The sequence below is a fragment of the Triticum dicoccoides genome, chromosome 5A, assembly GCF_002162155.2.
Source record: "Triticum dicoccoides isolate Atlit2015 ecotype Zavitan chromosome 5A, WEW_v2.0, whole genome shotgun sequence".
Taxonomy (NCBI): Eukaryota; Viridiplantae; Streptophyta; class Magnoliopsida; order Poales; family Poaceae; genus Triticum; species Triticum dicoccoides.
This window is the reverse complement of record NC_041388.1, coordinates 454338749-454352791: the sequence shown is the minus strand read 5'-3', so window position 1 is coordinate 454352791 and position 14043 is coordinate 454338749. Positions and strand designations below refer to the sequence as shown.

At 43.7% G+C, this 14043-nt stretch overlaps 2 protein-coding genes across 2 annotated transcripts; both read right to left on the bottom strand.

The window, feature by feature from the left end:
* Positions 1–220: 220 nt before the first annotated feature.
* On the bottom strand, positions 221–5900 carry LOC119302273 (phospholipase A(1) LCAT3-like). The gene is made up of 11 exons (XM_037579313.1): positions 5549–5900; positions 5357–5448; positions 4198–4325; positions 3930–4065; positions 3798–3849; positions 3609–3709; positions 3319–3495; positions 1582–1739; positions 1133–1187; positions 986–1039; positions 221–636 (listed from the first exon to the last, which is right to left on the bottom strand). The coding sequence occupies exons 1-11, from the start codon at positions 5844–5846 to the stop codon at positions 439–441; spliced, it is 1449 nt and encodes a 482-aa protein (XP_037435210.1). The 5' UTR covers positions 5847–5900; the 3' UTR covers positions 221–438.
* A 2352-nt stretch (positions 5901–8252) lies between these two features.
* On the bottom strand, positions 8253–12060 carry LOC119302270 (ankyrin repeat domain-containing protein 2A-like). Its single transcript, XM_037579311.1, has 8 exons — positions 11916–12060; positions 10976–11094; positions 10604–10813; positions 10373–10521; positions 10130–10301; positions 9410–9502; positions 8787–8926; positions 8253–8707 (listed from the first exon to the last, which is right to left on the bottom strand). Exons 1-8 carry the CDS (start codon positions 11923–11925, stop codon positions 8608–8610), a joined length of 993 nt encoding a protein of 330 aa, XP_037435208.1. The 5' UTR covers positions 11926–12060; the 3' UTR covers positions 8253–8607.
* Between the last annotated feature and the right edge of the window lie 1983 nt (positions 12061–14043).

Sequence of the window (14043 nt, the reverse complement as noted above, 5' to 3'; positions counted from 1 at the left end):
CATGCCTTCACTAGCTCTACTTCAATGTCGGGAAAGATGTTGGCACGACGATGAAGAAACCAAAGGACCTTACTTTCACAGCGATCGCAACGAGAGGAAACTGGGAACCCAGCCACCCGAAGCCGATGATAGGAGGCAAGGGGACGGGAAATGCCAGCGGAGGACTGTTGAAGCCGATCGCTTGGTCTGATACAAAAATAGTCATAATATTTTGCAAAAGTTTCCAGGTGCATATGATATATATTTATACAATGTAATATATGTCCATGAAGTGTTGCTTCACAATGTTCTGAAACTATTTTGGATTACGCCTGTTCCACACCGTAGACAAGTTTTGTGCACAATCACCAGTACATCTGCGCGTCGTCTCTTCAAGGAAAAGGACCAAAATAATTGTTCCCTCAAGGAAAGCAACGTTACATCTATCAGGACCCGGAGCTAGCCTCTGCGGAGAGTGACCTGATCAGACGTCCTTTCTGGGAGCATGTCCATGATTTGCGATTTCGACACCCTACCCCGTGCGTTCTCGCTTATGCCGAGCCATTTCTTGAGAAGCTTGAACACATTCTCATCACACAGCAGCCCTCGGTGGTCGGCCCTGACGCCTACCCTTTCTTTCGCTGGGAACCCATCAGCCTGTCAGCAAACAGAGATGCATAAGTGCAGGGGAAGCTTGTAAATCCAATATTGTGAATGGCAAGGCTAGGCAAAGGCACGCTATCTGATAAAATTGGTTGTAATAAGATATGCTATCGTCCGAAAAGGAACACAAACACATTGCAGAATGTAAGATGATAAGCATTTGTGTAACACAGGCATAACCACCGTTGCCGGACCCCATGTTAGAGGAGTATAATCAGCTAAAGTACAGCTTAGTGCACCAAAGCTTCTGCTTTTAAAACAGATACCCCCTCCGTCCCACAATATAAGATGTTTTTGCAACTAGATAGTTCGCATACTTCACTATGACAGAAAGAATGGTTACCGTGGCTGATTCGACAGGAACAGTGCAATCTCCATCCACGTATGTGTATGTAGGCTGACAATAGGATAATCACATGTCATTACCATAAACAGACATTGCAAGATTCCAACAAGAACATGTCAGACTTCAAGTAACGGAAGACAGTACCACTGTGCGGCACACTTCTGAGAGATCTCCAATTGGGGAGCTTTCAGAGCCATAGCTGTGCAAAAAAGGAAAGCCAGGAGGAATGAAACGCAGTACATTTGCTATCAGATTCATCAGCTTCTGAATTTATCTATAAGAAAACAACTCTGGTTATCGTTGCAGAAGGAAAAAATACTGAATATAAGCTGATAGCACTTGTTTTGAAGCTTAAAAGTCGACTACTGTGAAGCGAACATCAACAGGAAATTGCTTCATTGTTATTCAATCATATCAGCTATTGTATCGAAAGCTCCCAACTAATGAGCAACACTAGAGTTATAGTACGCTAACAATAATAATGAATCTCACGTACCCTAACAATAATGATGAATCTCACACTATCATTTCTTGAACAGTATAAAAAGTTAAAAACACACGATGTTAGTATTAATTGCCATCATAATACTTACCAAACATCATATGGTGTTTCATAAGATGTCCCATGTATACTATAAAAACTCACGGTATCTGGTAGTTCAGCATTCTCAAGAATACGGCGAGTCTCAGTAGCCCATTTGTAGATGGACATATTGAATGGTAGTGCAATTGTCTTCCCATTATAATTGAGCTACAGAGAGAGAAAATAGAATGAAGTATCAAACAAGTAGCTGACTAAGAGTCAAAAAATACATTATATAGCTTCATGCAAGAGTTAAATCAACTTCCACTTGTTAAAAAAATAATGGAAGGAAAAGTTTTTCCGAGAATAAAACAAGATAAAGTGGGAATGTCTGAATAGTTCATTTTTTTTTTTGAAAGGAAAGGTAGATCATGATCTACCTTATGCATTCAAAACGGGCGAGGCCCGGCTGGTTAGAACCAGATTACATGAAGGTGGCGTAAGCGCTGCGACAGTGCAGCTAGCCGTCACCAAGCCTAAAAAGAGGTAGAAAAAGGGGTATGGAAAAGAGCAGCAAAATTACACAGCTTAATCCTATCCTCATTGTTATTCGCACGATTACTCCACAGGCGCAGCAGGTCTGCAATCGTGCTCAACACCTTGCCAGCGGACCATCGTGTGTGCTGGAAGACCTGCTCGTTCCTGGCAGACCAGAGAGACACGGCGCAGGCTGCAAAAACAATATGCCAGAGGTTGCCATATGCAGGGGGTTCCGTGGCGAGTAGAAAAATCTGGAGATCATTGGAGCTTCTTGCCTTGTCTTGCACGCCTGCCCGCTCCCAAACAGCATCAGCAAGCCTGCATCTGAGGATGATATGGCTACTGTTTTCGGTTGCAGGGCACAGGTCGCAGCCATTGTGTGTTGTGATTGACGTCCAGCCTCTTTTGAGAATATTATCTCTTGTGTTCAGTCTACCTCGTAGAGCCAGCCAAAGGAAGACCCGATGTCTGTTGGGTATCAAAGTGTCCCATATTTTTGGAGCAGCTGGGCAAAGGATCCCCCTGAACGTGAGCAGCTCATAGAAGAATGCAGTGGTGACCTTTCCAGATTTCATACAAGGGTTTCTCTGATCTGTTTCAGTGTGAGAAATAGATGGATGCACTCCAACTAGAATCATCAGTAAGGCCTCCATTTCTCTTGTGGCTGTCATAGTTAAATTCGGATGTAGCTTGAGGTTCCATTGTCCATCAGTGAACTGCGAGGCAACAGTGCAATAAGGCGATTGTGCAAAGGTGAAGAGAATTGGGAAAGAGAATTTCAGCCTTCCACAGTCCAACCACCAGTCGTGCCAGAAGGAGATTCTGGATCCATTTCCCAAGGTACATCTCGTTGATTCTATAACTGTCTTGATGGCTGATGCCAGGCAACTCCAGGTAGCAGTGTCTCTATGATGTTTATCCATGGGCATGGTACTGAATAGTTCATTACATTTATAGGTTAAAAAACACGACATAACAATCAAAGGAAACATGCATAGTGCACTGCCACTACCACAAAGAATAAATTCATTTGTAGTGCATATTGTCCCTAAGACCCTGACTGTCGAAAGTAAAAAATATCTGGAATCTACAAATAATGTGTATACTATGAAATTAATGTACTGGACAATGTACATGTGATTTTCATGCGTATTACAGTAAGTCTGTGTCTGGATGTTTCTTGTCTCTAGTAAATGAGCTTGCGTGGCCAGTATACAACAAAAATGGCATTATTATATCAAAAACATGTAGAAGTGAGTATGAATACCTCATTATTTTGTAAAGCTTCTTCAAACAGAGAAACACAATCAGTTGCTTCATACAAAACTAGCTCTACTGTTCCATCCTTTTCAGGATTCTTTCGCCAAACCTGAACGAATGGTTTTTCCTTCCACTCAAAGTTTGGATTTGGCAGCATTTCGTAGATTGATGGGCACTCAACCAGCTACATAAAGTGAAGAGGCAGAGATTATTTTTAAATGGCATGGAATAGCTACTGTACAGTAGCAAACATTGATGAGTTCATGAAGCTTAGATGCAACATGGTCAAGAAGTTACCAGTTGGTGCATCGCCCATCGAGAAACGAAAAAGAAACTTTCAAAACCATAAACAAACTGCAGTCCAGTTAGAAGAGAATCATTGATGCATCCTGGGGCACCTGCCAAGGTATGAGAACTAATATAAGAAGTGTATCCTATCAAAGGTGAGAAGTGATAGAATATATCAATTGACTGAAAGTGCATTACCTTGAAATGGACAAGCAATGCAAATCCATTTATTAACATACTTTGAAAATATCTAGAAAAATGAAATGGAAAGATTTTAGAAACGAATTTTGGCTGCATAGGCAAAGTGGCATATCAAACAAGAAAACTCACATCATGATTCATAGACATGAAACAGCGTACTAGCAATCCTCCCATAGAATGGGAGATTATGTTTACTTTTTTCCCACCAGAGGCCTTGTAAGCCGTCTCAAGTTTTGCTCTCAAACCAGCCATTGCTTTGTCTATCCTGCCAGATAAAACCATCGTTACAGCACCTTGTGCTTGTGAAACAGAACATGTTTTAGGCTAAGCCACTTTTTATGCTACTGATTATAGCATCCGAATGAACCCACTTAAGTGTTGATTTAGAGGATTGCACCTGTTGCTTTGACGAAAATCATAACCATATCCAAATAGTGTTGTTCCTTTCTCATATCCACAGTCAAGGAGCATATCAATCATATCATGGAAATGGTACACCATAGTCAGATGCAGTAGCTCTACAAACTGAAGTTAAGAGAGATGGGGCACAAATCAGATCACAAAAATTATGCTCTTTGCAACAACTGGTTAAATCAGAGACGGCAATTAATTCAGAAAGGGAGTTCGCTTCTTGAATAATGATTTGAATTACATGATAAAATACCCCTATATGGGGGATTAGCCATCCCATGAATTCTTGAAGTGAACTCATTCGGTATCAACAGCTAAGATACCATTTTTAAGTAAAATTCCCTGTCCAATATTTTTACAATATAAAAAATGTTTATTTTTGTTTCGAACTCAGCAGTTACGGAATTAATTCCACCTGAAATCAACGTCAAAATGTCTAAGTACCACGAGCAATCAAGCAGGATAAGCATCAGTTTCACCGATGGATTAATTATTCGAACACAAATCTTGTTGATACGACATGCAAGCATGTTAGCAACTTGGCATGTACTATCACTGTTTCATTGCTCCATTTTCAGCTACCAGTTCTAGCCCTGTGATTCCTCATATACTGCATAGATCATTTGATTGAACATTTCACGAGCCAAAGCACGGCTTAATTCCTTGAAGTTAAGAGAATATAAATACAAATTTGATGGCTATAATAGCTCCGGCTCAGTATTTTTTTTCCTGTGTAAGCAACCATGGTCCACATAAATCCATTTTTTTCATCCTAGTCGGTCCACAATCTAAATGCAATTTACAGTCCATATGTACCAAATGCCTGTCCCTATCCTGTTATCCATTCTCCAAGAGCACTAGTAAGTTAAAAGCACAAGAAAGCTCTCCATACGACAGTACGAAACGGATATCCATCACTGATCCCTCTATCTCTATATGTCCACTTCCTCTTCTCCCTTCCCATTTGCCCCAATTAACAGACACCAAGTGTCACAAGAATCGCCCCCAAAAAACTCCCACCGGCCATGCTCACAAAAAGGGGCAAAAAATAAACCTACTGTCAGTGTACAGTTCATCGCACGAACGGAAGAAAAGATCCACTATTCAACTCCATTCACTGAACTAGCACCCATAAGCCCACTCACCCAGGAAGGATCGAGAACGTCGATGGCGAAGAGGCCATGATCGTCGTCCGGCACCACAATCTCCACGTCGTCGTCCAACGATTCCACATACCCTGCGCGAGAAACCACAAGAGAGAAGCCACCTCAATCAATCAACCACCCCCACTGCACCGAAACGTTTCATCGAACAGCTGGAGAACACGGACAACCCACCGGTCTGGGCGTTGTAGAGCGACCAGAGGTACTTCTTGAACTCGAGGTCGGCGAGGAGGATGCGCACCCAGACCCGGAGGTCGAACTTGGTGTCCGACCGCCGCCGCGCGTGCAGCACCGACCCGCCCATCCCGGACACTAGCAGCACCGGCTCGCGCGCCCCCTCCTCCTCACCCCCCGCCTCGCCGCCGCCCCCTCTCCGGGACCGACAGCTCCACCGCCGCCTGCGGCCGCGGAGGCGGAGACGGAGGTGGCGCCGGAGCACGCGGAGCCGCAACCGGAGGATGGCGCCGAGCATGGTGGTGCCTGCCTGCCGCTGCCAGCGCTCGCGCTCCCGGTGCGCCGGCCATGGGCCATTGGGCGCTAATAAACGGCTGATAAAATAACGGTGCCGTTCTCTCGCAGCAACGCCCGGTCAGCCCGGGTGGACTGGCAGGCGGGTGGTGGGATCGGCAACGGGCCGGATCCGACGGTTCGCGTGTGCCGAGCGAGGATCCACGACGGGTGGTTCGATCGATACAACAGAATATTCTCAATCAAAAAAAGAAAAAGATCGATACAATAGAAAAAAAAACCATACCGCCGCAGGAGATAAGATGGATCCGATTTAAAAGAACGGGATGGCCCACCTGCTTCGCGTCCGGCATGGACGCAAACAGCATCGAAAAAATATGTACAGTATGTACAGTATATTTATAAACCCCCTCAAAAAAAAGTGTACAGTGTTCGAATGTATATAGAAAAATGTTGTATAAATTAATTCGATGGGGGATGTGCTATACATTAGCACTAAGCATTTTTTTTTGCATCAACTATGTTTTTCTTTTAGGTGAAGCAACACGCTCTTTTAGTACCTCCCAAAAACTGAGTTTGTGATGTGCACATTGCGCTCTTGTTTTATCGTTCGTTTTACGACCTCGTCAGCTTCGAGCTCTTTTTCTTGGTGTAGGTTAATGAGGCTCTTCTCTTTAGGACACATCTACTAAAGTAGAACAAAGAAGATTCATGCAAGAATCCAGGTAGAAACAATAAAAATATAAACACAATTCAGACATGCCTTTTTGAACTAAAGATGTATTTCACGAAAGGTTTGCGACAGTACAGTATTCTAGTCGGACACTACCATTGGTCCTATTTTCTAAAGACAAAAAGACGCTTGAATGTGGGTGCGGCGTGAGTCCAGCATAGACTCGCTAGGTGGTGAAAGATGACAGAAGTTTGTAAAGATTTTGTCACAAACATAATAAAGGGACCAAACATTTCATACACCTCGTCCTCGTTAAAGAGTTGATCCTCATTTCAAAAAGGAAGGGAGAATACGGCCTCTTTAAGGAAAGCCCCAATGAAGCCGTTGGGGTCGAGCGCCTTGCCAGAGGGGAGGGAGAACACGACCTTTTTAAAGAAAGCCCCAATGAAGCCACCAGGGCCGAGCGCCTTGCCAGAGGGGAGGGAGAACACGACCTCTTTGATCTCGTCCGCATCAAAGTCAGCATCAAGGTCACACAAATCACGTCGCTGGTAGCCAAGGGCCTCCCAGTTGATTTTAACAGAGCAATGCGACTTCGTTCCCAGGTGCCCACTGTAATGGGAGTGGAGCGCAAGTTCTTTGTCCTCTTGCGTGATGGCGACCCCATTGGTAGTCCTCGAGCGACTAGATGAAACTTTTCTTTCCGCAATCATTTGCTTTGATGCGGAAAAGTTTAGTGTTTGCATCCGCAGTTCAAATGGTTGTGAGCCCGCTTTGATGCCTCGTTTCAATTTTTTTGGATCGAGAGGAGACCTATGTAGTTGCTCTTAACATTGCAGCGCATAGAGCATTCCTTATGAGTGAACAAGCGGGATTCCTGTCAAAGCTGCCAAATGATCTCCTTGGAGATCAAGATCTGCGTCTCAATGTCGCGCACCTTCTGACATTGCTAGATCTTAAGCGTCTTAGCGAGGCGGCTAAAAGCTTGACGCTTGTATATGAGGTGGGGTTCCCTGAAGGAGAAGAGAGGCGTGGTTAGAGCATAGCGTAGAGATGGCCTGTAGGTGGGCTGCCGGAAAGAGCATGGCATGTAGATGGCCAGTAGGTGATACCACCTCTAGTATGCTCCCATGATACCAATTTTAAAAAGTCAAATTTAAATGTTTTGAAAAAATCTGAAAAAATTGTGGATGTTCAGAACACATATGTCTACAAACTCTAAAAAATTTAGATCAGAAATTCAAAGTACATATAGAGAAACAAAAGAAAAACGGATGTGAATAATTTAGGTTGTGACAATATTCATCCCTTTGTCTTTATTGACACTATTATGCTGAATTTGTCTTTTTTGTTTCTCAATATGCATTTCGAATTTTGATCTAAATATTTTAGGGACCGTAGACACATGTTTTGCGAACATCCGTGGTTTTTTTTTTTTTGGAATTTTCAGAACATTTAAAATCAACTTTGTCAAATTAGTAGTATCATGGGAGCATACAAGTCATGGTATCACCTGATATTCACCCTATAAGATGTATCAACCCACAGTTGTCGCAGGGGAGAGAGAGCGAGAGGGAACCACTCCAGAATTAAACGAAGCAGCAAGTAACACACTTGTTGACTTGTTTCGCCTTCGTGCCTTTTTCCAATCGCCTTCTAAAATCAGTCTGAAACCGAGTTCGTGTTACAGGACTCACAAAGATCTTCTAAAGATGAAGAACACGGAAGCAGCCAGCCTAAACAACAGATTAAACAAAAATTGCACCTTGCGATATCATTTTCAACACCAAGAAATATTCACGACAGGGGTATATACGCAATCATCACCCCTGACAGCTCCCACAGCGAACCCATATCCCCCGTGCATGGAGATGGACCAAGAACAGGGTTGCACAGCAGGATCAAAACAAATGAGAAGAAGATGGGACTCTGTTGAGTAGCACCGCAAGGCCACACAGGTTACAGGCGAGAGCTACCGACTAAGTAAAACTGAGGGGAAACAATCAACACCACGCCACGATATGACACCGCCGAGAGTCCAGAACCAAGGGAGAGTTTTAGGATCGATGAGCGCTGGGTCTGAGGGTTTGCTTCATAGGAACACGTCCTGCTCGAGCAGCTTCACCACCTCGTCCTGGTTGTTGAGCTTGGCCACCTCGATGGGGGTCTTCCCGTCCAGATTTTGGAGCGTGCTGCAGTCGTTTAGAAACAGTTGAACGTGAGCGAGATTTATGCTGGTTAATTAGAGAGAGAATAGATGGTTTCACTTACACAGCAGCGCCGTGCTTCAAGAGAAGATCCACGCATTCCTTCCGACCGTATCCAGCGGCATAGTGCAGTGGGGTGTTCTTGTTCTTATCCAGTGCGTCAACTGCAGCGCCTGCCTCCAGAAGGATTTCTGCACACTTCAACTGAAAAAAGAAAAACACAAGCTGATGCAATCAATTGCTGATAATCAACATCTTTTTATACAATATATGCAGGACACGCTAAACAAGATATCTAGTAACATATACTACAGATAATAATAAAACACAGGTGGCCTTGAAGTGAGAACTCGTAGTAGTATATAAGTTGTTATGTTCCAAGTTACAATTCAACAACTAAGGACTAGGAAATGTTAATAAGGACCTTGTAAACAAAATATCTTCAAAAAATTAACAATTTACCAAATCACAAAGTATACTGCTTGAATTGGCTGCAATAAGATATACCATGACTAGAAACAAGTCAACTGAACCATATCTCTTTATCAACTCATGGAATTTGAAACTTACAAGTGACATAACAGGAAAGGCCAGATGTGGAAATATGCTACAGTATAAGGGTATACTCAATTGGTCTGAATGTTGGATCATTGATTTAAGTTGACAAAAGTTCAGCATATCACGCACCTCGCCGTATCCACATGCAAAATGTAAGGCCCTTCTTCCCTCCACATCTTCTTCATCCTTGTTTGCTCCACCATCTAATGCTTTCTTCAGTCCCTGTTGTCGTATTCAACTTGTCAATGCAGCACTTAATAGTAAATAAGTACAACAATATCATATAGAGATTTCCTCAGGCGCAAGTAAAAAGATGATGGTAGAAGTCAAACCACATCTAACGCAAGTTCAGGGGAAATCCCATTTAGAAAGAAAACAAGGCTATGGTATCCAGTGAGAAATGGCCCTGTTCAAGCTCAGATAGTTCTACCACAAAGAACAGCAATCATCTGAGAATGGACCCATTTTCAGGATCCACATAAATTACAGGATAATTTGTGAGTTGCCTTTAAATAAACAGATTAGATGACTCATTTTACAAGCACAGTGCCTGTAGGCTATATAAACCAAAGAAGCCTGATCATGATGTAAAACCATCAAGGGAGGGGGAGCATTCCTTAGCCACACAAATAAAAGTTTGTGAGCCTAGTTGGAGATACATGCCTTTCCTTAACCAAAAAATGGTTGCATAGTGACAAATGTGGTAAACACTAAATGTTAACCACTAAGTAGCACAGAGCATCCTTATGAAGATACTGACATGGATAAATACCAATAAAATTGGTAAATCAACTAGCAGCAGAAAAGAATTAGAAGGCAAGGCCTATCAATATTCTTTGACGCAATTACCTCTGCATCACCGACACTGGCGGTGTTATGGACAATGGACTCATCATCATCCTCGCCTTCTTCATCAGTTTCTTGAGGTCCAGATAGTACAGTGGAAGTAGCAGCATCTACTGGGAAGTTCAATGACATAGCCTGGCCAATCTTTTGAAGAATCTCAGGGTCATTCCAGTACCTGAAGTAAAGAAGAATATCTCAGCAACTTTAAGCTGTAATCAGGTATCCATACTCGCACACAATACCTACTTCACCATTGCAGATGGACCACCACGCTCTATCTCATCAAGAATTGGCTTCAAAGACGGATCATCCTTGATACGGGACATTCGCTCTTCAAGCTGCTCTTTGTGAGCTGGACTAGTCAAGTTCTCAAGCATACTGGACATTGCAGGATCCTGCCATACATAGGAGAACACTTGAGAAAAAAAATGCATTGCATAAAATTTGGGTGACAAGCGAGGAAATAAAATGTGATACCTGCATAAGAGTATTCCCAAGACGCTCCGCCATTGACATAAACTGAGGATTCTGCATAACTTGTGTCATGGTTTCCATGTATGCTTGAGGATCCAAATTTGGAACACCCTGTTCCCCTGTACCCTGCGCACTTTTCTGAAGCTGCTCAGCCATCTGGTTGAATACAGGGTCGCTGGCAATTTGCTCAGCCATCTCTCTTATTGATGGATCCTTCAGGTGACAACATGAAAGTTAGATATATACAAGAAAAACAAAGTAGAACTGCTGTAATGCACAAAGGAGGATATGTTTCATGAATCTAGCACAGCAGAGCAAAAAGCATTTCAAGTCCATAATTGAAAAACATATTAAGGGCACAGGGAGAAAACATACATTGAGCAAGCTGCTCATGTTGGAGAAATCAAAAGGACTGGGAAGGCCTGCACCAGCTGTTGGGGAAGCCCCCTTTTTTGCCTCAGACAGCCCCTCCGATTTTGAATCTTTGTTCTGGTCTGAAATGTAATCGGCAGATAGAAAGGGGAGCACGTCAGAGGCTATCAAATTATGCATTAGAAATAATAATAAATGCCAAACTACCATTGCTTGTGTTTCTGTCTTAATGACACAAACCAAGTTACAAGGGCTATTTAAGTATCTTAACCGGTAGCGAAATGAATGACAATTTCATGCTCAACAAAATTACAATTATAACAATTATCTTAAGACAGCAAACTCCTAGGCAGCCAGGCTACACCCTATACCAGCAGCAAATGGTTTCATGATTTGCACCGAGGCATGTCCTGTTCATCATCAGTTCATCATTGCACAGCAACAGCAAGAGCAGCGAAGTAGAAGCGCACATCTAGCTAGGCATTACAAGCACGCTGCCTGTGCTTCACATTTACAATCGACAAACGAAGAGTCCTGGTGCCATCAAAGTACAGAACAACGACCCTCGTTGCCATGTTCTCACAGAATCGACCCAAAACCTACAAAACCATAACTGCCCTCGCCCTGCGGCACGATGAACTCCGAACCCGCCACTCCACGGACCACACTAGGTACTACGACTAGTAGGTAGTTCCCCTCGGCCACATGCCGCATCCCCTGGAATCGATCTAAGCCGCGCGCGCGGAACGCTCCGGTTCCCACGCCGCGGCAACTAGAACCCCGGAAACCACGGGCCCTACCGCGGATCTAGCGGCTGGCCGCTAGCCGGCGAAGAGGGGCCATGGAACGGCGCGGGAAGGGAGAGCACGGGAAAATCGAGCGAAGAGCGCGTGAAGGGCGGGGAGGACCGGAGGGGAGGGGAGGGGCGTTGGGAGGTAGTTACCGGAAGCCATGGCGGATCCGACGGGCGGGCGGCGGCGACGCGGAGGAGGCTTGCGAGGGAGGGAAGGCAGCAGCGGTGAAGCGGCGAAGGGTAGGAGAGGAGAGGAGAGGAGGAAAACCCTTGATGAGGGGAGGGGAGGAGGTTGCTGATCGGGAAAAGGCAGAGAGCAAGTGGACGTATTTTTATGCTTTTCCCCTCTAACAATAAATTATTTATTTGAGGTAAAAGCACCACAGGCCCAGAAATTTGCAGAGAGAATGTGATGGTTTAGTCGAGGTACTTGCAAAACTCCATCCCGCCACCCAACATCCTCTGTTGTCGGATGATGACGTCGTGATGCTGTATCCGTCGGTGAGCTCCCGAATTATGTCGGTCTTTGTTCCGCGTTGTGCCAATCCCGTTATTCTGTTGGGCGACGACAATGTGTCGTGTCGTGTCATGGAAGGTGACAGTTTGATCCAAAGTCAATCAAGAAGCGACAAGTGGCGCCGCGCTGGTTGATTTGCTCGTCGCCGTCGGTTTTGTAGATAAACCCATGCCGTTTTGTGAAGTTAACAGAGACAACGATCACATCGGGTGGATCTGCAGGAAGCTCATCGTCGCGAGAGGAGACGAGATGTTCAAGCTGCCACTTTGAACCATTCACTCCGGCGTGCCCGACGGCCCACGTCCACATGTGCCTTCCCTCTCATGTCACTATGTTGATAGCTTGATAGGTGACAGTTGAGAATAGTGTAATCGGGTGATGCATAAGCATGTCCAATTCTTGTCATTTTGTTTTGTCAAAATGTGTGTACATTTCTGATAAGTGGCATTGGAGAATAGTGCAATCGCCAATCGTGTGATGCATACTTATGCTCTGTTCTTAGGAAAGTAAAGAATCATGATGCCCTTTCCATCTAAGCCTTGGATTTTTTTTCCATGAGGACACATATAATGCTATGAATTTTAGAATTAGGTTGATATGGACGCAATCCTAAAGAATCCATTCCTATAAAATGAATGCGATGCATTTTAGAAAAAAAATCTTGTAGCAAGAATCCATGCATCAGGGCAACGTGGTTTTTAATGGAATCCCCCTCCGAGATGTGGTGTTGCAGCACATAGATGATGAAGGGGGCAATTGGAATACCGAAAGACGTTTTGCATGATGAATGACTCAGCCTCCCTGTGCGCACGTGTGCATGCAGGCGTTGCAGCCCTTATGGCATCTTTGAAAAAGAAAAACCTATATAATTTCGCAAAAATCATACAAACCAAATTATCAATCTCCAAAGGCCACAAACCATCACACCTTTGGACCTGATTGTGTTATGATTCAATTCTTTGGGGTCCTTTCTACATTTTTCACGGGATGCTCTGTATTTTCATATTTGTTGTGATGTTGTTTCTGGTTGTACTATATTGAATCTACACCTACTAATAAAGGGAAATGATATTCTTGGTCTGACATATACTTTTGCAGAAATCTCCTGATATTTGTGGAAACAAAACCTGCAATCCGTTATATTGTAATTGAAAGTGAGTCGGTGATGTTATCGGGCCTCACTGCGACGTTTATGTTTTTGGGCCAAGTTGCATAGATTCCGCTCATGCTTATAAAACAAGTTTGTTACAGCGAGGAACATCTTCGGCTTATGGTGCAGTAGTGCAGGAGATCAAGGAGCATTCTAGTAGTTTTATTTCCTGTTTATTTAGACACGAGTTTAGAACCTCGAATGTCGAGGCGCACAAACTAGCAAAGCATGCTTTAACTCTTGGGACCGGTCGCCATGTTTGGTTAGACCACCCGGGAGAACTTTCTTTCGTCCCTGTAAGCGTGACAGATCATTAATAAAGCTTTGCGAGTTCGTCTCAAAAAAAAAACAGGTTACAAGTCCCACCTAACTTCTTTACACCTAATTTCACCAATTTATATATGCTTGTGAGTATGAAAATTAACAAGTAGTATGTGAATCAACTAATGGAGGGTGAGTTGTGGGTAGGAAAGAAATAAATCATCCAATTGGCATAATAACTAAATAAAATTGTGGATTGGGGAAAAATATAAACAAAAGGGATTGTGGGTTGTGAAATGAAAAATCCCGGTCAGCATAAATAAAAGGGAATTGTGGACTGCGAAACAAAA